Source organism: Psittacula echo (assembly GCF_963264785.1).
Source record: "Psittacula echo genome assembly, chromosome: 1".
In the NCBI taxonomy this organism is placed as follows: Eukaryota; Metazoa; Chordata; class Aves; order Psittaciformes; family Psittacidae; genus Psittacula; species Psittacula echo.
Genome location: NC_137735.1, coordinates 52,306,634 through 52,333,989, shown reverse-complemented (window position 1 = coordinate 52,333,989; position 27,356 = coordinate 52,306,634). Strand labels below are relative to the sequence as shown.

General features: G+C 42.8%; 1 protein-coding gene across 2 annotated transcripts in view; it reads left to right on the top strand.

Annotated features, from left to right (window-relative positions):
* UNC5C (unc-5 netrin receptor C) overlaps positions 1-27,125 on the top strand; it is a gene marked incomplete at both ends in the record, with an annotated part of 250,220 nt that extends 223,095 nt beyond the window's left edge. The window contains 10 exons of one of the 2 annotated variants that reach the window (XM_080614326.1): positions 281-337; positions 1,815-2,006; positions 3,255-3,599; positions 6,115-6,202; positions 15,179-15,347; positions 17,688-17,921; positions 22,835-22,984; positions 23,220-23,384; positions 26,284-26,462; positions 26,960-27,125. In XM_080614326.1, coding sequence (XP_080470452.1) covers positions 281-337; positions 1,815-2,006; positions 3,255-3,599; positions 6,115-6,202; positions 15,179-15,347; positions 17,688-17,921; positions 22,835-22,984; positions 23,220-23,384; positions 26,284-26,462; positions 26,960-27,125 — 1,745 coding nt within the window. The remainder of the gene's footprint in view (positions 1-280; positions 338-1,814; positions 2,007-3,254; positions 3,600-6,114; positions 6,203-15,178; positions 15,348-17,687; positions 17,922-22,834; positions 22,985-23,219; positions 23,385-26,283; positions 26,463-26,959) is intronic. The other variant, XM_080614327.1, reaches the window with a different exon arrangement.
* Between the last annotated feature and the right edge of the window lie 231 nt (positions 27,126-27,356).

Here is a 27,356-nt window from a genome sequence, read left to right as displayed (position 1 = left end):
TTATGCTCAATAAAAGAAAGACTTTAAGCACTCCAAAGTTAGTGACTCGAGACCGATTTTGGCTTAGAATTTCAATCTGCCTGCTTATTAATTCTTAGTAAGGCTCTGGAGGAGACAGGGGATGCAAAATCATAATTCTGTGCTATATCAGAATTTTAAAGTGCCATCAGTTTCTTTTCTTTTTTTTTTTTTTTTAATTAAACCATTTTTCATGCTTCCCTTTTTTGTTCTCATTAATTTGATTTTGTTCCCATTTTTGTTTAATTTCTTTCTTTTTAAGGTTTCATTTATCCTATTTCAACTGAACAGAGAACCCAGAATGAATATGGATTTTCTTGTAAGTTTAATGTTTGATTTTACATTCCTGGATGCTAATTTGATGCTGTTCCTTGGGTCAAGCTTTACTGTTATGCCAGCTCTGTATGCCTAGGCAAAGGAGGAACCTGTTCGTCAGAGTAAGTGGCATGCTGCTTGCTTGACAGCAGTCGCAGTGTTTCGCTGTCAGCGTGCTGACACAGAATGGTAACAGCCCTCATGTGCGAGGAAAATGGGTGAAGATGCTGCCTCAGAGACAGAAACTGGAGAGAATGAACCCTCATTAAAATTTCCTTAGCAAATGGAAGAAGTGTGGTGGAGGGGTAACTTTTATTTGAGCTGGAATTCAGAGATCTACTTCCTGAACTGCTGGGGAAAAAAAGTGTGATGTTTTGAGACTGGTACATGGAAGGTTTGATAGCCAGGAGCTTAAGGAGATTGATCAGTCCCTTTCAACATCTGCCAGCTCTCACCTCTGCAGTTGGAGGGTTTCTTGGCTTAAATGGCTAAAAGGCAGGGAGCAAAAAAAGAGAATAAAAATGATCTCACGTTTCAAACTAAGAAAAATGGGATACTGAAGAAGTCTGATTTGTTTTTGCACTTTCTTTTTTCATTACGCTATTTCTAAAACTGGGATTCTTCACTGTATAGAAACACATGAAATTTTGATCACATATTCAGATCTTTTGGGAAAAAAATGACTGGTGGATAATGATGCTAGAGATTAGCCTGGAATTAGTGCTGAAGATACGGTATAAGCAGCTAGTAGAAATATCATAGCCATTTTCTTACAAGACAGCTGTAATAAATCTTGGTTCCTTTTGGTAAATTACCACATTATTTCTTGTACTTGCTTCAGCTTTTATCCAAATACGTATGCCTTAATGCCAGTGATGAGAATTCAGTGTTTGATCCTCTGCTTTAATAGATTATTTTTTTTAATGGGAATGGATGGAAGGGAAAAATGGCTTGACACGTTATAGTTAAAAAAAAAGCAAACTCGCAAATACATCCCAATATTCCAGGCATTCAATAGAAAATAGATTTTTGGGGGTTTTTTGCTTCCTTTTTTTTTTTTTTTTAATTAATTAGACTTCTGAAGTTAAAAAACCCACAATATGGCTTTTGTGATTAGATGAGCCACTAAATACCAATATTATGGCGCCACATCACGAAGATATACTATTTTATTTCGTAGAGTGGGTTTACTTCATGAGACTAAGTCTATAACGCATTACACTTAGTATTCCACAGCCTGGGTACTACATAGATGAACAAGTAGATAGGGAATGAGTTAGAACACAAGTTAGAAAGAAATCAAAGATCATTTTCCATCAAAAGGGCATAGATCTGTTATATAGCTTTGGAAATGGATTTTAAATTAACCTATAAAAAGGGTAGTAAATATGTGCAGGAAACGAGAATAGTAAGAATCTGTTTTCTTGAAAGTGCCTGTGAAGAACACTTTTCTTCAAGGTTCCTGGCCTCTCTCTCTCTAGCTGCTCCTGACTCAGATGATGTTGCTCTCTACGTTGGGATCGTCATAGCCGTGATCGTGTGCCTGGCTATTTCCGTGGTTGTGGCCCTGTTTGTCTATCGCAAGAACCACCGTGACTTTGAGTCAGATATTATTGACTCCTCGGCGCTAAATGGGGGATTTCAGCCTGTTAATATCAAGGCTGCAAGGCAAGGTTAGTTGTCATTTCACTCTACTCCATGTTGACCAATTCAGGGGGATTCTATAACGTTATGTTCTCTTGGGCTGCATGAATGTTACTGGCTGGATACTTGTTGGCACTTGTTAAAAGGGAGAAAGATCATATCCATTTGTTTCTGATAGTCAGGTGCTCAAAACCCACATTGACATTTTTCAGATGTGCTCAAGAGCATAAAGCAGAGGAATTTAGCTTCTGAAAAGAGCATGGATCCAAGAATGAAACACAGAGACGTTTATGGAAATACAGGTCCAGCTGAAATTTAAATCAAAGTCTAACAGAAACAATGGAGGCAGGATTAATCACAAGACTGGTATTATGGTACAGTAATTCTACTGCATCTTCCTCCATTTTATTTTACTAATAGCCGTTTTCCCAGTGCCCTGTCTCCACAGGCATAAACGGTAGTCTAAGAAATACTGTACTTTCAATAGACAATGTAAAATAAGTTGCAGTAGAACATAATTTAATAATGAGCTTTTTTATCATTGGTGCATAACATCTTGCTTATTTCTACACTTCATTGGCCAGGGGAGAAAAAGAAAACAAACCTCTAAATGTAGTACTAGCTTCTTCAAGACACATATTTCGGCTGAAGGGTTCCTCTTTTATCCCAGCATGTGTGCCAGAAGAATAAATCTATGTAAGAGTTAAGATTACAAGAGGGCTCTCATGTAGATTAGCAGAAATGTGATTTTCTTTATTGGAGGTACTTTTAAAACAAATCTCCAAAAAGTGTGATGCAGGGAGTTGTGGGCACAATGACTTAATAGGTTTGTTCTTTCTTTTATTTTAGGAATGCTGTTGTTAGGCCAATTAGATAAATTGGTTAATGATTGTCACTTAGCATTTAGGGAGGGGGTATTAGGTAGTTAGGTGATAGCTACTGAGTAAGGAAAAGATCTTGCTCTGAAGCTAAGCATGTCATACTTGAAATCTGAGTGCAGCCTGGCAAAATAATCCCAGTGAAAAATCTTGAGAGCAGAAATGTGCTGTAATTTGGTATGACAATTAGATTCCGTAGCAGCTGGGGCTATACAAGCCCTGGGAGTTTGCTGGAGAGATGCATGGAAAAGGAGAGGAAGGTCAGTCTGGCAAGGACATTGCATATCTTAACCTTTGGTATGAAAGGCAAAATGCAGAATGTAAACCTGAATTGTTATCCAGAAGAAAGTTATCGGAATAGAGAAGTAATAGTGTTCTTTCTTCTCATCTCCAATGCAGATCTCCTGGCTGTGCCACCAGACCTCACTTCTGCTGCAGCCATGTACAGAGGTCCTGTTTATGCCTTGCATGATGTCTCTGATAAAATCCCAATGACCAATTCTCCAATCCTGGACCCGCTGCCCAACCTGAAGATCAAGGTTTATAACACCTCTGGTGCAGTCACCCCCCAGGATGACCTGTCCGACTTCTCCTCCAAGTTGTCCCCGCAGATTACACAGTCACTGCTGGAGAATGAGACCCTGAACCTGAAGAACCAAAGCCTTGCTCGGCAGACTGACCCATCGTGCACTGCATTTGGAACATTCAACTCCTTAGGAGGTCACTTAGTAATTCCCAATTCAGGTAAGTGCTAGTCATTGTGGGCTTAAAGGTGTGGTTGTTTTGCAGTTTTAAGTGGAGTTAGCTTGCTTTTATGCAGGAATAATCAAGGACCCTGCCTTTTCTTTGTTCGGAACCAACAGATGTTTTCTTCCTTTCCCTTTCAGGTTTACCAACGTACTTCAAATATTCTTTTCCCAAAGCCCTGGTCACCTTTTAAACAGAATAACGCAGGGCTCTTAGCCACTTTGAGACATGCAAAGCTTTAGAGCTTCCCTGTGTGAAGTGCGATTCAGCATCCTTCACCATTTCCTTTCATGCAGCTCTAGAAAAGGGACTCCAAGCCAGAAAGCCTCAATCTTGTTATCACACATAAAAAGAACAAAATAATTAAAAAAAAAAAAAATTGGTTGTTCCACTTCCAATTCATTTCAGACTATGTGGTATTGAAGGACACCAGAATACTAATTTTTTGAAAGCTTTTTTCCTGCACACATTACATACCTAAGAAAAATAAGACCCAAGAGTGTCTCTTCTGTATTTCTCACCTTGTTACATGTATTGTTGACTTCTTTTACAACTAGGAAAGAGAGGGACCGAGCATCAAGTGCCTTTTGATGTAATTGCAAAGTGCGGCTCAGTCTTTCTCTTACAATACAAGGCCACGCTGCTAGGCCCCCTTCATGCCACCCGGGCATCAGGAGGCAGGTTCAGAGCATCCAGGTAGTCCCTGGGCAGCCTTGGGAGAGCTCAGCTCTTGCAGCTGGATTTTTTGGGGGAAGAGGCATATTGCTGTTTGGTTCTTAAATGAAGTGTTGAGAAAGTTCAGCACCTAGATGTTCCTGTGCTTTGGCATAGTAATGAGAAACAATATTAACATCTGAAGTGGGATTGAATCAAATGCATGAAACATTGGATGTGGGGGATTTCTCCTTTGCATCTTGTGGTCAGCTCTGGGCCATTTTACAGCACGGTGCTCTGACCAAAAAGAGATGGTGTGTACCCTTGTAGGCACTCTCTCTGAGCTACCATGGAATAGGGGGTAAAAATAGCTATTCAATTTAAGTGAAAGCTTAACTACTTAAAGAAATCTGGTGCTGACTGCTGAGCAATGTTGAATATTCGTGCTATACAACCCTGGATTTCACGTTTCTTGAAGTAGCAGCTGAAAGTAGATATTAATACTCAGGTTTATTATGCCATGGTGGTGCACATTGTCATCAGTCTATTAGTCACATTTAATTCACATATATTAATATCAATATATAAAGAAAAAAATGGTTATTTATTGCTGTAATCCCTTAAAAATGGTTATGATTTGTAAAATATATCAATCTATCTACCACTCGTGTATGCCTCCATGCTGCTTCTAGATGTATGTATGTCCTCCTAGTGATATGATCAAAGCCTTTCATTTACACTATACTTGCCCTGTTACAGCTGAGGACATGCATAGGTTAGGTTGCAACATGCCTGCAAGGAAACAAGTGTGAGAAGGTGTTCATGTAAAATGCTTTCCTAACTATTCCCTACCCTTCAAAGCAAGGTATGGGACTGAGCTGCTGTACACCAACACATGGAAGGTCTTCAGCATAACCAAACCACAAGTGCTAAAGAAAAGACAGGGCTGTGCAAGCTTTCTATAAAGCCTCTCTTTTGCATGTGTATATATGTAAATAGTATGCCTCTAGGTTTATTTTCAGCTATGTAGTAATAAGTGTATTAAAATCATTGCCACTGATTCCAAGCTAATCTACATCTGCAAAGACAGCTGGCTGAGACGTGTCCAGCAGAGTGAAATAGCTGGTTCATGTGCTGTGTTTGTCATGTAACAACAGGACATTTCTGAAAGGGCAGTAATGACAGGGTTTTGTAACCAAGTGTGCAGCTAATCACCCCTGAAAAGGACACCGAGCATATTTGCCCACATTTTTTTCAAGGTTGGATACCCAAGTTTTGAACCACTTTACACATTCAAAATACCAAGAAGCCAAATTTTGTCTCCCTAGTAGTCTAATTAGAAGCTGAGTGCATTAGAAGACAGGATGCCAGTCACAGAAGCCATCTTTCAGGAAACAGCTAGTTCCCATTGCTTCCTGGGACAGTCCTCCATTGCCTTTCTTTCCCAATTTTAATTAAGTAAGAATTAACTACAGAGAGATGTCCTGTTACAGCTGCTGGAAATTTTAGTCAGGTTTGTTTATTTTCCCATCATTTTACAAGGTAAGCAGCAGCATAACCATCTGCCTGCTCTTTAAATAAAATATAAGGGAAGGGAAGAAAATCCTCTTCTCCCATATTTCAGTGCTGATGCACAAGAGGAGTAATAACAAGCCATCTCACTGCCAGAGAGACATGGGTCATAGTAAATACTTCTTCTCCCAAGTTGCTGAGGTCATGTAGAGTCTACTGGTGAGACTGGGTGAAAACGTGGCATTGCAGGCTTCATCTTCTGCCTCTTCTGTCACTCCACAGGCCCATTTGCCTGGGTTTTGTTTTTCTCCAATTTATCATCTTTTGTGTCTCCTTTGTTCTGCAGGAGTAAGCTTGCTGATCCCAGCAGGTGCTGTTCCACAAGGCAGAGTCTATGAAATGTATGTGACAGTTCAAAGGAAGGAGAACATGAGGTAAAAGATTACCTTCATTTGTTCATGTATTAATGGGAGGAAAAAATGCAGTACCTAAAGACCTGTGGTAATATGCTTATGCAAAGCCTACAGCACTCAAGCTGTTTGCTGACTTGGAGGTAAAATGCGAGCAAGGATAAACTTTGCCACAAACCCAGCTCAGACTTCTGCTTTTCTAATCAAGTGTTGCACTCTGCAGCAAGCCCTCAGGCTGAAGGAATGCTGAATCATAGCCAGAAGCAAGGAAAACGTGCCAGCATGAGTTTGGTGAGGCAGAGAAGGTGTGAGGTAACCTCTTGATAAAGACCTATGCTGTGAATGAGAAGGGAGCGGAGAAGCGAGGTGACAAGTCTGCTCTGCGGAGGCACAGGTGCCTGAGTGTCTGGCTTGTAAAATCTCCTCTCCTATGATAATGAAGGTGAATTGTTACTTCACCCTTCATGGGCTTGGCTAGTCCATGCAGTGAAGAGGATGGAGCCAAAGCTTTTGGTGTCCTCCACCCCTCCTTGCTCTGAGGTAGAAGCAAGCAGATTGTTCTGCCCAGCCCCAGGCACAGCAGGCCAAGGGCCACCCAGAGCCAATATTGGGATAACCCCTGTTGTTCCCACCTGCATGTGTGGCCAATTCATATTCTAGACCTTAATGTCTACTGAGCGATCTAGCAGCCCTGGCATAAAAAAAAAGAGTTTCCAAAAAGGTCACAATACCATTTGAAGCAGTTTAGAAAAACCTCATGAATAGAAAGGTGGGATCTTAGTCTGCAGAATGGACTCATGCACAAAGACTGAATGGCAAATGTGAATCTAGGCAATCATTACATGGTACTTTGCCTCTTTTCCCTCCTCATAGCTAGATAGGTTTTTTGGCTCAGCCGTTTAATGGCTTTTATTATGTGCTAAGCCACAGCTGTTTATACACTGCGTGATACTGAACACTGTTTTTTAGACTGGTAGTCTTTCACTCGTGCTAAAATAATCTGCTTAAAGAAAAATTAAGTAACTCCCCCACCCACCCTTTTGCATACATTATTCATGGCCTGCTCTTTGAAAACAGCTAATTGCAGCTACAGAAAAAGTGTCTCTGTTCATACCTAGTATTGATTGTATTCCTGTTTGTTTTGGCTGTTTTAAAGACATTTACAAACAGCATTGAAAAGGACCCTTTCCTGCAGAAGGAAAAAAAATCCCTAAAATCAGAGGGCATCCAGTGTTGTTCAACTTGGCTTTAAATCTCCCTTTTTAAAATATCTAATTATTAAAAAAAAAATAAAGTTATTCCTAGGAGGAGTTATATGTGCAATTATTTTCTTTCCTGCCAGTTATGGAGGGAATCCCTGCTTCCCATTCTTCCCATTCATGCAGCTGTGGACAGCAATGTCACAAGCTAGTCTGATTTATTTTCTTTAGGGGTCATAAAGCCTCCTCTGTGTGCTTTGTGATAGCTGTTACTCAGCAGGTCACCCAGGGGATAGAAGGCTAGGTTAACCTATATTGGGAAAACCGTGGTTAGAGCTGCGTTGTCTGCCAAACTGAGCAAGTATGTTGAAGTATGCCTGCAGAAGTGAATGGAAGGGTGTGAGTCCTCACTTGCAATGAAGACTTTGAGAAGTTATTTAGTTCCCCTGGGGCATCAGGCCTCATTCTGTTGTTGTGGTAATCGCTTTATGGGTGCATAGGACCCAGCTGCTTTTTTGACTTGTGGCAGTTTTTCATGCCACCTCCGGCATGCCAGGCTTTTCATGCTCATGGAGATCAGCTACCTCTAAGACATTTAAAATGGAGCTCATCAGGTGTTGTCTAGATCACTGGTGACTGAATATTCACTGAAAAGGGCTTAAACTCTGCAGGACTGTAGCATCTTCCGCCTGTTACCTGATCCCTTTCCCCAGTGCAGAATGGGGTGGATGGCACCCAGCACCCAGCTGTAATGGTCTCCTGCTGCAGGGCTGTGCAGACACTTCAATTGCTGTAGCAGAGCTGCAGCTCAGTCAAAACCTCTTTTTTCTGACTGCATGGGCCACAGATGCTGCTTCATATAATTGCAGACATATGAGTACCACAAGTTAGCGTGTGGCATAACTATTTTTCAGATCTGCTGCTGCACTCTTACAGCACTCCAGCAGAGAGTGATAGTCCACAGTAACGACTCGATGCAGACATTCATTTTTGTGGCCAAGTGGTAACTGGAGTGTGTTCTATAAACCCTGTGCGATCCTGTATTTATTTTCGTGAGCACTGTGTAAATGTGTGTGGGCTGGAAAGTCTTGTGTGTTGATGTAGTTTGGAAGGGGACATATAGAAAACTATAAAATGGGTGTTATAAACAGAAATGAAGGCAGTCTTTTTTTTCTTGATATACAGCCACCACTGAGGCAAGATTGTGGTCCCTGTAGTGCTACCCTAAATACAATCAGTGCAGCAGCAGTCTGTCACCATCATAGCTCATGTATCTACGGCAACATAAAGTTTAGCTCACCCTTAGTTTGTAGAAATAGGAAACAACTTTGGAACAGTCAAGTTGAAACAGGAAATCTGTTGTACCTCAGAGTCCTGCAAATTCCTCTTTTGTTTTCCAAGTACATTTCCTCAGTTAGTCTCTGAATCCTGCAGCACAGAATTTTCTGAGACTTCACAACCCAGCAATAGCACTGTTTATGTTGCCTTACAGATTGGTTAGAAGAGCTTTTTGAGACACTCTACTTATTCCATTGCATATCCATAGAAACATGTGAGAGCAGGAGGCTCACACTAAAAGCATTATCCTTCTGCAGTGAACCAGGGTTCTGGTGGCTTGCAATAAATGCCACCTGGAGGCAGTTGTTTTCTCTAAGTGTGTTAGCATGCGTATGGCACAGTGGGTTTTCTCTTTCCCTAGACTAGTACTCCAGCAGGCTTATTTTCCTGCTTCTGCACTGCAAGCTTATCCTCATTCTGCTGTCATTCAGGACAGTATGAATGGCAAGCAGCTACCGAGCTCTGATCCCTGGCGGGCATGTTAACTTCATAGAAAGGTCCGTGTGCTTTATGAAGTGGCTATTGTGGGAAAAATGGTATCTATGTATATATGTGTGTGTACACATACATGTATAGATATGTGCGTGTATGTATGAAAAAATGACAAGCCTATGAGAATATTTCATAGACATCAGACAGGTTTCTGTCTTGAAGCTTGCTGACTTTTTCAGTGATGATCAGATGCTCTCTCCTTTAGTCTGGGGAAGTATCACCAACTTGGAGATTTAAAAGAAGAGGTTCCTTCCTGAGTTGTGGTTTCATCTATAAAACAAACATATTGCTGTGACCAGTAACCTGACAAGAGCATCTGTGTACCCATGAGTATCTGTGAGAGCCTAGGTCTCACACGACTAAGCATTAAATAGTACGAGTATAAACCTCCAACCCTCAGGATTTTCTTGACTGCCTCGGGTTAAAAAACAAATTTAGCTGTGAGCTAAATTAGTGGAGCTGTGTGCTTCCTTCAGAAACATCTGGCACCAGTCAGTGCTAGATGGTGTCTGGGTCTTGATGGACCACTGGTTTGATCTTGTTTGGCAGTTCCCGTGTTCCTGTGTGAACCCCTGCCGAGCTTGCTACAGCTTTAGGTGGAGCTACTCTTGCATACTCTAATCAGAGGCAAGAACTGCACTAAATATGGCACAGTGAAGGACACTCCTGTATAATCCATCACACAGGAGATGATGGAAATGAAAGTGGTTGTCTCCATGCCTACAAAATGTGACAACCCTGAAGAATGCACCAAGCAGCGCTCCTGAAGATCTTGGTGGAAGACACACATAAATTGTGCAACTTCTAAATTAGCTACCCTAAAAGAGAGAAGGCTCAGGTGAGCCTTGTCAGGATTTGGATCAGTCTCCTTATAGGGTATGTATAGACTTTATATTAAAGTCACACAGCTAATCAATGAGTTTGATCCAAAGAACAATGTTGTGTTTTTCACCAGTAAACTCTAAACTGTGATGTGAAGTAAAAGAAATTGAAGTCTTCTACATCTCATTTCTCCACCTTCTGTCTGTATCTCAGTTGCATAAACAAAATTACTTTGCAACTCCAGAAGACAATTTCATGAAGTGCCAGTCACTGTAATTGAAAAATTCAACATAAAAAAACCAGACCGTCAGCAAAAGAGCAAAAGGAGAGGACAACATTTCAGATCATTTTCCTTCTAAAGGCAGACTGACAGAAAAATCAGGATCAGTCCAGAAATCAAAATAAATCTGTAACTTAAAAGGAACGCATATTAAAAATAAAGCCCCAAGAATGAAAGGACAAGTAAAATGTCTTCCCTGTGAGTTTTGGCTAAGCTGTGTAGAAGGGTTGCCATCTGTTGCTGTAGCCATTCTTCTCTTGCTGCTCCATCCTGTGCTTCCTGAGCTGCTGTGATTGCGTGTAAGATCTACTCATGGTGCCAGGAAGCACAATGTAGGCCAACTGAGAAGCAGAGATTTCTCTAGTTGTGCTCACATCTGCTGTCTGATTCATACCTTAATGAATATGGTCTGGTGTATTACAAGGAGACAGTTTCAAATGAGTAATCCCATTAAAAACACAAATTTGATTGTGAAGGGCCCAGATATAGTGCATCAAAGTTTATTTGCTTTTAAATTAAAGTTGAATGTTCTTGATAAGCAGTGTGGGACGGGACAACATCTAAAAATATCTGAAAACCTTTCAGTTACTGTCAGCGCCTTTCAATAGCAATGATAAACAGGGGATTGATTTTTAATCTCTGTCAGATCTTTGTAAAACAAAAGCAACTTCTTTGCCTCCAATGAAGAGACTTCCGAGTCATACAACCCAATGCCCATCTCATCTGATAAATTGTCCCAAGACTGCTGCAAGCCTAAAGTGAAGCACATGCGCATGAGGTTTTTGGGGAGCTCAGGTTCTTTTTTTGATAACAGCCTAAAAGTATGTTCTGGCTCACAGTTTTTAAGATTTCTGCTCATAGATCTTTTGGCTTTAGAGGAGATAACTCCCTTGCTCTATATGTTTCCCTGTGTCTGTGTGCTGGATCTTCTGTCATCCACAATACAGAAATCACAATACTCAGTCACAACAGGTACTCATCTTAGGCCTGGCTCATCCTGGCTTTGCTGGTGCTGCATCACCTGCTCCAGGAGAAGGAAGAAAATTGCTCATAATGAATGACTACAACATAACTTGTCTTCAGGGGGATTTGTTATTTACTAATTCCACCAATTAGTGTGGGGTTTATGCCTTGAAGCAGAAAGATTAATATCTCTTGTATGATACATCTTGTGTACTGCATCTGTTTCCATTCTCATTAGCTATAGTAAAGCATAATCCTTTTGTTTTAAAATGGAAATTGGAAACAGTGAGAAATGAGAAAATATCTGTCAAGGGATATTTGGTCCTTTTTCATGTCAGTTGTCATAGGGTACTTCTCTGCTCTATGTGCCATTTTGTGGTTTAGCCTCATTCCTCTGGGTTTCAGGTGTTTATTTCTGATATCTTGCTGTGGTCCCTAAACACCTTGCTACCTGCAGTCACGTTGCAGCTGGATAGGAAAGCACCTCAGAGTGCTCTGACAGGTCTTGTCCCATGCAGCCTCAGAAATCATATTTGCTTTTTGCCACTATGTCACATTACAACTTGATGCCTGCTGCGTTGCAGTAAGCTCACCCGAGATTTTTTTCACTTTTATTGCTTTCTTTACTACTAAATAAGTATGTTTGGAACTTGTTTTGCTCTGGCAGCATGAGCTGCTATATGATTAATATGAATTTACTTCCTACCCATCTTTTCACCCTCTCTGAATCTGTTGCATTGTTTTCTGGCTCTCATTGTGACTTGCAATATTCCTTATTAATTGCTATCTGCAAGTTTAATGTTGTTATTTACATTATTCTCCACATTGTGAGTAGAAATTGTGGCCTCACAGGAGTCAGAGGTTTAGCATGGACTTCAGTAGAGCTGGGATTTCACCTATTCAGTGACAGCACTCTTTTGTACCACTCAAGGACTCCTCTGTAACCCATTGCATCTCGGTTTTTAAAGGTTTACCTGCATGAGGTAGATAGTGGACAGTCACTAGGACTGGCAGCGTTGAGTAACTTTGGGGTGCTGGACTCAGATGTGTATCTGGTAACAATTAGGGGCTGGAAAGTCACACATCCCTGCAACTCACCCATTTTTTTGATCCCCACTCATCAGAGTGTCCTGTGGCATAAATACCCACGTCAGGAGCATGCATATCTCATCCATTCAGCGGTGAATCTCTGGTGGCAAAGATGCTGTTTACCAACTGGGGGAAAAAATAATAAGTCTTGCTGGTTTTGCATGTCCTTTGTACTTTTGTATCCGCTTCCCATCTCACTTGCTGACTGTGCATCCTGACTTCGTGTTCTGCATCGTTTTTTATACTTCTGCTAATCAGATGTAAAATGTTGCAGCACAGAATTATGCTTTCCATCACAGTCCTAAAATTTAACAGCTAACAAAATTTTGTCACGGAGCAGTGACTAAACTTAATTTTACTTTGAGACAACTTCTGGCTATATGATTTATCAGTACCATATTATTTTAATGACCTTTTGGCTTTTTTAACCGCATGCATCAGTGCTCAGATTCTTGTCGATTTTAACTCATTTTTCACCTACAATGCACTGCATGATATTTTTGTTTATGGCAATCATGATATATTCCCCCCTAAATTATTTTTGACTGCTGGTTTTGTAATTCAGTCAAAAAACTATGATAACTTGTTGGGTTTTTTTCTTTCTTCTTCATGGGTCAGTAGTCTTTTAGATGAAGTTAGGTTAACAAGATGATTAAGTCTGTAGCTTGTTATATCTGTAGCTTTTCAGACAAATATTGTAATTTTGAAAGATCTTTTTCATAAAGCATTGTGGGTTTTGAAATTTCTTGAATTTTAGACTGCAGGAGACAGTTCAAATACTCATTAATACACAAGGTTATGACCATGTAAAACCACAACGGGCACAATGGGAGTGTTTTGAAGCTCCTTGTTGCTTTTACAAAGAAAAATGAAGAAAAAAAAGTAAATGAGTCTGAGGAAGAAGGGAAGAAGTAACATTTTAGTCAAAAACTGCCCAATAATTTATTCAGTTCAGTCTTGCAAGAGAATGACCACTGATCTTCTAAATCCTTGAATCCAGAGATCCCTGCAGCATGCAAGAGGAGCTGGACTAACTACTGTAACTGCCAGCGTTTCATTTCTTTTGTGTACTATTTGTTAGGCAAAAATAACCAGCATAATACATGATAGCTGTCCAGATTGTTATACTTTACATCTTTTTTGAAAGGCAGCTATATCACAGCTGTTTCTTTCCAGTCCATGGCTTTTCAGAAACAATTGTTAAGTCATTTAGTAAACTCATCAGTTAATTTCCATGGATGCATATCATCTGGATTTACTGATTTGCATAGATTTAAATTTTTTCGTGCTGGACCTTTTTTGGTTTGTTTTTTGGTTTATTTTTCCCTCAAATGTTACAAAAACCTTCCACAACGTTTGTAGCAACAAGAGATACTTTTCAAAAGTGCCTTCATCCCACTTTGAAACACGATTTTGCAAAACTTTGTCTTTCGTGTTCTGTGAGGTTAATAGAATATTTAGAGAGAATTAAGGTGGGCAAAATGAGGATATGCCTGTGGACATATCTTTGCAATAACCAGAATAGGTGCAATAAATTGTGCATCAAAACAGCTTTTGTAGAGATTTTTTTTGTGTCTAAGATTACAGCTATCTATTTTGCTTTCTTTTAGTGAAGGTTGAGACTTGCAGAAATAAACAGTAGTTAATGTTGTATCAACTAATTCCACTAAGACCAATACAGCTGTAAATAAATAGAAGCATTTGTAAATCAACAAGGGATTGAATCTTAGCTGGAGTAGAGGATGGGAGGTCCTGTTGGCAGACCTGGAGTTTATGCGCAGATCACATTGAACACTTTTAATCTCCTGCTTGGTGGTTTCTGGATCATGAATTTGTCCTCTGTATTATTTAGGGAGGCAGCTGATGAGGCGCAGTTAGCTGTATTTGTCATACACCAGATGTCGGGATAGTTAAAGTCACTCATGCTTCCTCTGTTTTTAAGCTCCTCAGCAGTTGGTCTGGGATAGTTTACAAGTGCACATGGGTGCACGTACACACTCACAATCATTTTCAAACTACAGTATATGCTGTGTATCATAAATATTTACATGATATCCTGTAACACCCATTCCTAGTGACTAGCAGCAAGTGCACTGGACAATAGCCGTGTTTTTAGCTGAACAGCTCTGTGTTATCACTAGAAAACTTGGGCTTTGCAAGTGTGTTTTGCTCTCTGCACTATTCCTTAGCATCCCTTTGCCTTTTCTCTACCACTGGTAACACCTGCTCCCTGCAGGCATATTTGTGATATCTGTTCTAGTAGATCTGAATGCCTTTCAAGTAAAATGGAGTATCAGTGGGTTTGGTGACGACTCTGAACTCATACTGCGCGTCTCAGATGTGCTGTATACCACTTACAAGGTTTCAGACTTGCTTATTAGTTCATCTCTTTCTCTGTTCTTCAATTTTCTCTGTCCAGACAGTAAATAATGCTCACACGTGGTGCTTACAAGAGCTACTGTTCATTTTGTATATGGCTAAACATACAAACATAAACAACTGCCAAGAGCAACAGTGACCACATTTTGGCAGTGTCTGAAATGAAGCTTCTGCATACGGTCTGCAAGGATCCTTCAGAGTGGAGGGTGCTCAGCAAATGCGGTCTGTAATTTGCTGTCTGAGCCTGCGTTTTGACAAATGGGTGGTATTTGGAAAAACAAAACACATTTTGTGATTTGGAAAAAAAAACAGCAACAAAACCAAAACCAAACCCACCCATTCTTTGCTTGCACAATCTTTTTACTTTTACATACCTGAATGAGCCGGTTTGCCTTTTTCAGCTCGTTTAATGTATCCATTTTTCTGTTCCTCCATCAGGCCACCCATAGAAGACAACCAGACCCTTCTGACACCAGTGGTGAGCTGTGGCCCACCAGGAGCCCTGCTAACCCGGCCCGTCATTTTAACCATGCACCACTGTGCAGAACCAAACATGGAGGACTGGCAGATACAGCTGAAGCACCAGGCTGCCCAGGGGCTGTGGGAGGTAAGGCTCAGGAGCTCTAGCTTGTGTACTGACAGCACATGGGGCTCTGCTAGGCCTTCAGCTGCTGTGTTTTGAGTTTTCTGTGTGAGATGCACAGCTGCTACAAGCAGGCAGCAGTGCCCTTCAACACCAGGTGTCAAAGCTGCCCACTGCCCTTGCAGAGCTGCTGTCTTGGGGCAGTTTGGTGCCCCCTATTTCTAGCTATTTTCCATCAAATAGACTTCACCGTAGGATTTTGGCACTTTGGCTTTTGGTCGTGGCAGGATGTAGTGCCAAAGTCATGGAGACACGAGGAAAAGGCAAAATAAAAAACAGTGGCTGAAAGAATTTCTTACTTAACCCTAGAAATAAGAAAATGTTTTTTACAAAACAGTTTTCATTCTCCTGGTTCATAGTCTGTTTTCAAGAAAGTGAAAATAATGCTGCAAATGATCTCCTGCTTCAGCACCAAAGCATCATCCAGCTTAATAAAACTCATAGACCTCATCTTACTTTTCTTTTTCCCTCCTAAGATATTGGTAGAGAGTCATTTTCATTCAGTCCATGCAGCCAGGATCCAACTCTGCACCATGTGACCTCAGGAAAGTTGCACAAGTGTTGCTGGGCAGTGCAGTCTTGGTGGGAGCCTGGGATGCTTCCTTGCCAGTGCTGCAGCAGGAAGATGTCCTGGGGCACGGTGGCAGAAGGACCTTCCACTACAACTGAAGCATAAAGTGATGCTTTCAGCAAGGCTATGCTGTCCTGGCAAAGCCCTCCTCTCCAGTCCTGTGCTCCTGGGTACCTGCTGCCACCAGTTTGCTCTCACATAATTAATTTGGCAAGGGAACTTTCTCCTACGGGTAGGTTTAATAAGGTCAGGGAGCCTTTTGAGGGCAGTTGGGCTGACAGCAGCAAGAGCGCCGTGTCCAGCGTTGCCTTAAACCAGCTTTTTCATTAGTCCCTCTGCCTGTGGCACCAGCTCTTCTTCACACTGGGAAGGAGCATGCAGCGAACGCAGGTCTGTCTTGCCAGCTAATCTGCACCCCACCAGCCTGACTCTTGGCACCAACACATATGTTCCTTATTCGTGTCTGTGTGCTACTGGCACCTCTTCATTTTCTCTCCATCCTCCTCCTGCCCTTGACAGAGCGATTGCTCCGCCAGCCGCACACACACTCTGGTGCCAGCACAGCCTCCACAGTGTCTACAGGGTCTCTGGCCACCACATGGTGATCTTTTTCCTTTGCTCTGTTCTGGAGCAGCTCCTCCAAGCTGAGCCCCACACGTACGCACACATGTGCATGCACACATGCATATGCATGCACACCCCTTCAGCATAGCTCAGGGCCAGCGCCTCATGCCAGAGCTGGTTGCTGGTGTGGCCATAGAGGGTGCAATCAACACTGCAGCACCTTGCCCTCCAGAAGGATTGTGCCACCCTGATAAACATGGCACATCTGCTTTCCCTGAGACCAGGGTGCCCAAGCTTAACAGCAAATTTCTGTTGAGCCCATTCTGCTCAACAGCCAGATGTGCCCCTTGTGCTGCAGACCTGCAGGCAGCAGGGATGAACAGATGAGTTGCACTGAGCATCATGTGGCACATGGTGGCTTTGCAAGAGGTGGCCGTCATCCGCTGCTGCCTTTTCACTTCTGCTCTCTCTCAAAGCCATTCAGAGCACCTGTGTTGCATGCATGATATTACACTCAGGGTTGAATGGAGAAATTAGCAGGGGAGTTGTTGTCCTCCTCAAGGTGGGGAGATTGTCTGCATTTGGGCCGTATGTATTTTTTTCCTTCACCCTGCAGTCTCACCATGGAGGATTAATCTGACGAAGCAGCAGGTGATATTTCAGGTAGATACGGCATTCGGTCATCGTAGAGGTCACTTTCCTTCCTTGAGTTTTTATAACTCTTTATTATCATGCTTAGAAAGGAAGGGTGGTTATTTATTTGCACTGTGACCACTGATTCAACTGATGTTAAATCATGGTCACCAAATGATTAGTTCCGCAATATCTTTTTCAATAAAATATTTGTGATATTTTCATTGTTTGCCTAACAGTGCTCAGAGCTTTAAAAGCTGCTGCAGGGCCCAGAGGAAAGAGTCACAAGTCTTAAAGGAGTGAGGACAGGAAGAGGTTTCTACCACCATCCTCACCATCAGCACCCCAGAGAAATCATCCCCTCTCTGTGCCTATGTGGAAGAAAAGCCAGAATCAGGAATTGTAAATCTTTATTAATCTAAGGTGCAAACGGCAAGGGCTTTATGCATCATCCAGGCTTGAAAGGGGTATTGCTGACTAAAAGGAGAGTAGCTCTGAGGGGTCAGGAGCTCTAACTTGGTCTCTTTCTCCCTTAGGATGTGGTGGTGGTCGGGGAGGAAAACTTTACGACTCCATGCTATATCCAGCTGGACCCAGAGGCCTGCCATATCCTGACAGAGACCCTCAGCACGTATGCCTTGGTGGGACAGTCAATCACCAAAGCAGCAGCTAAACGTCTCAAACTGGCCATCTTTGGACCACTGTCCTGCTCTTCACTGGAGTACAGCATCCGGGTCTACTGCCTCGATGACACGCAGGATGCCCTTAAGGTAGTTGTTGCTCTCTCACTTGCCTTCCCTCTCCAGCAGGACTGCAGTCACAGTGATGACTGGACCCTCTGCTCCCTGTATTCCTGCCCTTTGGGTTGTTTTTCTGATTAGAAAAAGAACTTGACAACAAGCTGCTGTTGCACAGTTTAACCCTCACATACTATAAAGTCTCCTTTACATAGGGATCTCGTACTATTTTCTGCCTACCAGTCTTTTTTCCTTTGTTTACCTGTATCATATCCTGAATCCAAAGATTTTTGCATTATTAAAAGGCCATAAGGTACACAGGGCTTCATTCGTTATTCATGTATTTTTAATGCTAAGTGCCAGCTCCCCAGAGATGGGGAAACATTTAAATGCTTCTTTGTAAATAGTTGATAACGATTAAAGAAGCTTCTGGGCTGTTAATCACTGCCTGCTTTTATACTACTTTATTACACCTCTTTGCATGCAGCTTTTTGTGTTCGGAATTCACAACTGAAATAAACCAAAGCTGTTGCTGTTTCTAAGTATATAACCTTACTCTCACTGAATAATTCTGACATGCACACACACACTCACTACATACAGATGAGCAGATAGATAATCATACTTGCTATTTCTCTTTATAAATACCTGTATTTATAGATGATATCTATAATATTTATATATTTATATGTAGATATCTATAATAGATGCATTCATGAAATATGTAACTCCAACTGCACATGTAACAGCGTAAGATATTAAAAAGGGGGGTGTTTTCTTTAGTCATAGCCAGTGCAACTTCCCAAGTGCCTCTTCGCAGCAAAACGAGTTCAAAGCCTGACTCGAAGCAGAGTCATCCTGGTGCTGTATGTTTTTGTTTCCTCAGCTGTACATGGGAATTACTGGGATTTAAATCCACTGGCTGGGAAATGTTTGTGGTTTTTGGAGCAGTGACTTCGATCGCTGCAAATGGCATGCTCTGTTTTTCTCCTCAGTACTATCCGATATAAAGGCCTGCCTGCCTAGGCTGTTGGAGGGATGCTCTTCTCCTCTATGTATAAGGGTAGAAGAAGTCATATTGTGACTTTAGTGTAGTCTTGTCTCTACAGGACCTTAGAGCTTGGCCTCTGTCAATGCGTTGGTGTTATCAGGCTTTTAGAAACAATTGTTTTCCCTTGTCTAATTTCCCTTTTGTTTTTCCTCTTTAAAAAAGAGAAAAGGATCTTTCATAGCAATCAAGCTTCAAGAGTCCTAATGGTTTTATGCCTGTGCTGCGTAATACAATTTTCCACGGGTTCATCAAGGCCTGAGGTAATAATAAGCAAGTCAGAGGGGCCTTGGACAGACAGCTAATGCAGTCAGAGCTGGGGGAATCCAATTAGGTGCTACTCAGGAGCTGTTGGTTTGTTTCTAATTGACTGTGGAGGGAGTTGCAAGGTAAAGTTAATCCAATTCAGTGCAATAGCAGAAGGGATAAGGAGAGACACAGGGGAACACAGAGGGACCATCTTTTACCTGAGAAGCTGCAGCCAGCATTTGGGAGGGCAGCAGGCCATTCTTCGGGTTTCTGCTGCAGGTAGACCCCAAAGTGAGCTCGTAATTTGGTAAGGAAAGGTGACCAAAGTGAGGCAGCTATCCTCCCACCCATACTTAATGCTTTTTTACAGCAAAGTATGCCCATTTTAATCTTCTTGGTTTTTTGGCACATCTTCCCTGAGACTTGAAGGCCATCCATGACATTTAAGACCCAACCAGCTGGTGGTTTACAGGAGGACAAGCATATCTACTTGCTGGCCTCAAACTCTTATGAATGTTTCAGTTGCACTTCTCTGAAAATGAAAGGTCTTGGGAAGAAGAAGGTTTAAGAAAAATGACCCTAGTAAGCTAGGTGTAGATGAAAGAGTTGAGCATCGACCAGTGAGTGTGAATTGGTGTGTACAAACCAATGCATACAAACCAGCCACGTGCAACAGTGTTGTGTAGACTCAAACTATGACTATTTAGAAAGAAAGTTGGGGTGTTTGTCACATCCTGTCACAACAGCTGGCACCACAGCAGCCCCAGCCATGCTGGGATGAGGTCCTTGGCACTGCTATGTTGCCAATGGGAAGGCATTCACCAGGCGACCACCGCTAGCTGTGCAGAACAAGGTGTGCAGATGGGATTGGACTAGCAGGTCCTGAGGTTAAAAATAATTTGGACAAGGAGGGAAAGTTGTAGACAGCAAGTGAGGCACCAGGTACAGTATCTCGGTGTCTTGGGGATGGCTGCTCCAGGCAAGGCATGGTAAGAAGAGGGAAGAGCAGTGTGAAATGTTACCATGATGGGATGTCTGAGGTTTGGAAGAGCATTTGTATGGGATTATGTGTTTATTTTAATAGGCAACAAAATGCATTTTGTTATTATTTACAACTTGGAATGAGTGTGCCATATGCTGAATGTATCCTAACAGCCACCAAAGGAAGACAAGCATTTGCAGTATAAGGCACAGTACTGTATTTATCCAGCAGGCTTTTCCATCTCATCATGCAGCATAAGTGCTTGCTGCTGAACTGCCAGCACCCACAGTACATACAGTAGGGAAATGTAATGACTTTGCCATCAATAAGGGCTCAGTTATTATGGGAGCGGCTTGGCAGGGTTCTTGGGGCTGTGAAGCAGAGTGAGTTCAGTGAGTTCAGTGCTGATCTTGTGGGTGTCATCCTCTGCCCTACAGGATCCTGAGCTCACAAAAGTGCTTTTTGGGGAAGGTTGAGGGTAGCTGTGACTTTGAGCACTGGCCTCTTTCTTTTAAGGCTGAGTTTTGCATTTCAAGGGGGATGCCCAAGCTAGTCTGCTGAGAAAAAAAAAAAAAAAAACCTAAAACCCCCTAATAATAGGGTAACTGTTAAGAAATCTAGCTGCTTTATTCTGTTTATTTATGTATGGCTTTGAGATTGAGGTATGCCACCCATGTGTGGCAGTGTGGTGAGTGCTAAGCATCTGGGCACATGGAAATGGTGCCTCTGACACCAGGAACAAATGATTTCAGGCTATAGCAAGGTGGAGTGCCTCAACCTGCCTCATGCTGTGCAATAAGTGTCCTCAACAAACACACCAAAAAAGGCACAAGAGGCATGTGATCTTCTCTTGGTTATTTAATGAGTATTTTTCCACCTAATGAAGAAAGGCAACAGCTTAAACTGAACACCATTGCTTGCTTGTGCCATATTAATGAAGAAGCCCTTTCCAAATACAGGTAGTACAAATACCGCCCTGGTGATGCTGATGTTGGAGCAATGCCTTACACAGCTCCTTCTCTTAAGAAGGGTGTAAGAGCATAAGTCCCAGCTCAGAGGAGTGGTGAGAAATAATGGGAAGGGTGGCCAGAGCCACCACAGCACTGGGCAAGCAACACGCAGCTCAGGTTTTGGCTCAGGAGGGTATAGAGACACCAGCCAGCCGGATAAGCACTGCTCTAAATAAAATGCCGTATGGCTAGAGCCAGCCTGCAGGTTTGAAGGATAGTGGAAATCATGGCTCCAAATTAATTCTAAATTAATTAGCTGAATGGCATGGGAGAAGTACTGGCTGCTCAGCATTCTCCAGTTGGAGCATGTAGAGGAGCTACAGTGACCAAGGGTGGTTACTGAAAGTAGGATATTGAAACTAGGCCCCCAAATCTGGTGGCTGGGATGATGCAACATCACTCTGCAATGTTTTTCCTCACAGCAGAGCAGCACCCAGAGCTGGCACTGCATGGGCAGAGGCAGTTGTTTGGCCCCTGTGGCCTGTGTGCCTGAGAGGTGGCATCTGCAATTAGCTCACGCAGTGCTGTGAGTCTTCTGGCCCTTCCAGGGAGGTAATTTGACATAATGAAGATCTATAGTAATCAGATAATTACTATCGATTGCTCTTTAGACATCTTGACAAGGTAATTAGGGAGCACTGGAAAGAAGCTGGAACTGATTCATTGGCATAGCCTTAATCTAAAAGGTTTCTTGATTTTGTTTCTTTTCCTCTGATGGTTGATAAACAAACATCATTTTAGCTTCAGGATCTGTCAGGTGCTGGATTGGACTATTTCTTGTGTGCTAACTAGATCCTGATGTGATCAAGAGTAGTCTATTTTATATTGGGCTAAAACAGAGGCTCCTTAGTTGGCCTGGTGTAGCATCCTGGTTTTGTGTGCCTGCATACTTCTTGAGCATGCTTATTCTGTGCATGATTGGCTTTGGCCACGTGAGACTGGTTGGTTGGCTCTTACAATTAAATATGACTGAGACTGGCTGTGTTAGTTTCTAATGGGACTCACGTAGGTGCCTTTGCACTTGCTTCTTCCACGTGGACTACAATTAGACTGTAGGTAACGGTCCGCTGTGGTCTCATTAGTTACGGGCATGTATTTATTTTCAGCTGCAGAAAAAGACCAGGCTCTTGGCTTACTGGCTTTTGATCACAAGATCAGTATTTCATAACTGTGAACCTATGTATTCCTATGTACAAAATGCTCCATCACAGTGTCTTGCATTGTTTTGATACCATCCCGCTTGGCAATTGAGTCTCGGCATAGGCATCTGTTACCTCCTGTATCACCCTGTCATAGAGCACTTTCCTAGGAGGCCACAAGCTGAAGGACCAACAGTATGCATAGGCCCCATGTCAACAAGACCTACACAAATAAGAGCTTCCAAAACCAAAATAGTAATGTTACCATAAGATGTCCAATTTGGTGAGCAATGAAGACTAATATATTTCTGTATTTAAATCATACTCAGATCCACTAATGCAGTTCTGGTTCACAGGGAAACAGAATCCTGTGCAATGCCTGTGCATTATTTGTTTCTGTATTACACAAGTTACAACATCTGTAGCAGCTGATCTCACGGGATCAGAAGATTCAAAATCAGAAGTGTTCTGCCTTGATGGAACCTGACCACCTTCTTCCTTTTATCATAATACTGCAGGAGGTCCTCCAGCTTGAGCGGCAGATGGGCGGGCAGCTTTTGGAGGAGCCCAAAACTTTGTATTTTAAGGGAAGCACCCACAACCTCCGCCTGTCCATTCATGACATTGCCCACTCTCTCTGGAAGAGCAAACTGCCAGCTAAATACCAGGTGAGCATCACAAACCATTCACACTGGATGCTAGCAGTGGGGCCTAAAGAAACAGAGTGACACAAAGAGGTGTTTAAAAAACACCAGATGCCAGGCTACAGTCCTGTGGACATTTTTTAACGTGGACTATTTGCAGTGACAGTATCATGGAGCCCACAGTCTCTAGTCCTATAGCATCCCCACTCTGGTCCCACACCACCCCCTGACTATACTTTTTTTTGCTTTCATCCTTCAGGAAATTCCCTTTTACCACATCTGGAGTGGATGCCAGAGGAACCTGCACTGCACCTTCACGCTGGAAAGGTTCAGCCTGAATACCCTGGAGCTGGTGTGCAAACTCTGTGTCCGGCAGGTCGAAGGAGAAGGGCAGATCTTCCAGCTCAACTGCTCTGTCTCAGAGGTAAATTACATTGATGTATTTCTCTATCTGATAGCAGGAACATGGGAGGACTAAGGAAGTATATCTTTTCCCACTGCTACCTGTTTAGTGCTTCCCTTTTTCCTCCTGACTGCTGGGATGGATATAAGGGATGGATGACATTGTTGCTTTTTGTCTTCTGTTGCATTTTCCCTTAGTTTCTCTCATCTGGAAGGGAGCATCCTCCCTTTAAGGGAAGGAGGAAGGCAGCTATGGTCTCCCTGCTACTGCCACCTTTCTGTGTTTATGTGAAGGAGCTCTTCGCCTACCATTTCCTGATGCATCTTGCAAAGCACCACATGGCCCTCTTTCCTGGCAGGCTACAAGAGCATCATGCCTGACATTTCCTTGAAGGGGGGAGAAAGAATAGAAAAATGTCATTGCCGTATGTTTGCATGAGCTACTCCCCTCTCATCCCACATAGTAACAGCTGTGCAATAGGGAGTATCAGATGGTCTAGTTGCAATAGACTTTTTTACTCATATTTTGCTACTGCTACAAATCCTGACAGTTATCTTTGACACTTTTTCTTTTGATGGCTGACATTTTCTAGTAGAAAAATGTAAGTTTGGGAACATTTTTCCAATGCTATGTAGCATCTAGAGAACCTTCATTTCTTGGGGCAGTCAAGCTTAAGGCTGAGACCAAGCAACATGTTCAGGTGTGACGTGGCGTTGACTTCAGTTAATGTGCTGGTGGGTTTTATGCCTGGTACCCTTGGCAGCTATGAAAGCAGGCTCTTGGGCAGCAATTGCTGCTGGCTGACTTGGAGAAGGGCTCGGAAGCCACTGATGAAAGTTTTTGTGCTGTAGGGCCCCAGTAGTGTGTACCATTACCCACAACATCTGCTTGGTTAGTGGGTATAAGGTTGCAGATTCAGCTGGGGACTACACAACATTAAAGACAGATGGTAAAACAAAGTATCATAAACAATTATTGTAATAAGTGCTGCATTGAAGTAATCTCTAATTTAACCTCACAGAGAAAGGAACTGAGAGTAACTTTAATGAAATGCAAGTGTACACTATAATCATCTTCAGCTGGTTGTGTGTAATAGGGCCTGGTAATAGATTCAGAGGGAACAGGATAATATTCTTGTCTTGTGCTGTGATCCCATCCATCAGGATTGAATAGAGGGAGTGAATAATACCGCTGTTATCAAGGCCGCCTCCTGCAAAATTGCTCCTTGTGGTTCACATCTTGTGATGCTCCTGAGCCCCAGCAAGGAGCAGGAGGACCTTGGGCTGCTAAGGGATGGCATATAGGGTTGTGTAAAGTAGAAAAAAACTCTAAAATTCAGACAATTTGATGACAAATTCACTACAAAGTGTAATAACAGCAATCTGGAAACTGATGTGTATGCCTGTAGAAGTGTGAAAAAGACACCAGATCAGACATCAGGAAACCTTAGCTGTGGTTCCTCACATTTTCTTCTGTGGGTAGGCCAGTGGTATCCAGCTAATAGTTAGGCGTTGCAGGACCATACTGGCACCTTTCTTCATCTACCTCTTTGCCTCTGTCACTCTACGGTAAAAATACAGGAACACAGTTACTAGTTTCCTGCATCCTCCCTTTATGGGCTTTCTCTTTTGTCCCCTTTAAAGGATATAAAACTGCTGCAGATTCAACTGTCATATTCTGGCTTTATACAGTGTCTTCCACGGTATATACAAATGCAGTGAATGCCAAAACATGCACATTTGCAAGGCAAGAGGAAGACTGCATTAGATCTCTCCCACCATTTGTTTTTGAAATCCCCTTTTTATCTCATGCTGTTAATATTCACCCAAAAGAGCCCCAGGGCACCGCCACAAATACCTGGGCTCTTTCTGCAGCAATCCTGATGAACCTGGGGCAGCAGCCCATCTCAAGAACCAGGCCAGTGCTGCGTCAATGTGTCATTTGCATCCCTTGGCCTAAAATAAGAAGGGAAGGTTGTCCATCTGTGATGCTACCAGTCACCACCCTACAGCCACTTCTGACCTGGCAGCATGGATGAGCCCACAGGCAGCAGGGGTGGCATGCAAGTCATTTTGCCATGGCCACCCCCATTGCCAGGCAGTTAAAGAACAGTAGCTCATTGACTGAAGTGGTGGGTTTGGGGTGGCCAGTCTGCAATGCAGGCCCTTGGCACCCAAGTAGGGATATAGTATTCAGCACTGCTTTGGGTATTGTTAACTGAGGACATTACAGCGTGGCATAAACCTTCCATAAATGCCGTTTCTTGGGAAAAAAAAAAAAAAAAAAAAAAAAGGAAAGAAAGGTGTACTTAAAGAGGTGAAGAGGATTAACTGGTGTGTATAAAAGAGTATGAGTGCACACATTCCAGTTATCTATCTCCAGCACAGAGTTAGAGCCATGTAAAAATGAGGGATCAGGTTGTGCCTGGGGCAGTATTAACTGACTGTTTCTGGCCTGCCCAGCATCAGAGGCTTCCAAGAGACTGGGTGCTCCCAGCCAGATGTCAGTGGTGTGAGCTCACTACTGGTTCAGTGTGGAGTGGGGGACTTGGGGAGTGCCAGGAAGGGGCCTTTGCCAGCCAAGCCAGGAAAGCCCTGTCCTGCCCCAGTAGTAGCAATTTGCTCTAAAATGTGTCAAAGTACTGATCTTTCGTTATTTCCAATAAGTGATTAATGAAGCTGGACTAAATTTTTTCCAGCCATAGTTATCTTCACCCTCAAAACAAAAAGGAAAAAAAAAAATACCTGCTGTCTGCTCAAAGTTGGTTATAAATATTTCTCTTTTTCAGCTGACTAACATAAATGCTAATGCAAGTAGAAGAACTGAGGCTCCGAGAATATAATCTACAGTGGTCTCTTCACTCAGTAACAAAACTGTTGTTGATTTTTGGTTTTGTCTTTTTCTTTCTTTCCAATGTCAGGAACCTACTGGCATCAATTATCCTGCCATGGACTCAGCAAGCACCATCACCACCATAGTAGGGCCCAGCGCTTTCAGCATCCCCCTCCCAATAAGGCAGAAGCTGTGCAGCAGCCTGGATGCGCCCCAGACCAGGGGCCATGACTGGCGGATGCTGGCCCACAAGCTGAAGCTGGACAGGTGAGTGGGGCTGTCTGTGTGGATCGGGTGAAGACAGGCTGAGAAAGTTGGGGCTGTTCAGCCTGGAGAAAAGGCGGCTGCGTGGAGACCTCATAGCAGCCTTCCAGTATCTGAAGGGGGCCTACAAGGGTGCTGGGGATGGACTCTTCATCAGGGACTGTAGTGACAGGACAAGGGGTAACGGGTTCAAACTTAAACAGGGGAAGTTTAGATTGGATCTAAGGAAGAAATTCTTTATTGAGAGGGGGGTGAGGCACTGGAATGGGTTGCCCAGGGAGGTTGTGAATGCTCCATCCTTGGCGGTGTTCAAGGCCAGGTTGGATGAGGCCTTGGGTGGCATGGTTTAGTGTGAGGTGTCCCTGCTCATGGCAGGGGGGTTGGAACTAGATGATCTTAAGATGATCCTTTCCAACCCTAACTGTTCTATGATTCTATGATTCTAACTCAGATATCCTTCATGAACCTGGAAAAATGTATTTCCTTTTGGCTTGTTGCAGGTACCTAAATTATTTTGCTACAAAATCGAGTCCCACTGGGGTGATCCTGGATCTCTGGGAAGCCCAGAATTTCCCTGATGGCAACCTGAGCATGCTGGCAGCGGTTCTTGAAGAAATGGGAAGACACGAAACCGTTGTTTCTTTGGCAGCAGAAGGAAATTACTGATGCAGCCTTGGCGTGAACAGGAAGGACAGACGCAGGGAGCGGTAATGCCCTGTTATTACAAACGAGAATTGAAATGAAAACCCAGACCAATGAGTTACACAAGAAACACTACAGAGAAGCAAGCAAGCAAACAAACAAACAGAAAAAAACCAGCCCTGACCTTCACACATGCTCTCCTTGTACATTATCACAGGATCTAAAAGAAATAATGCGAAGTTGTACCTTGAAAAT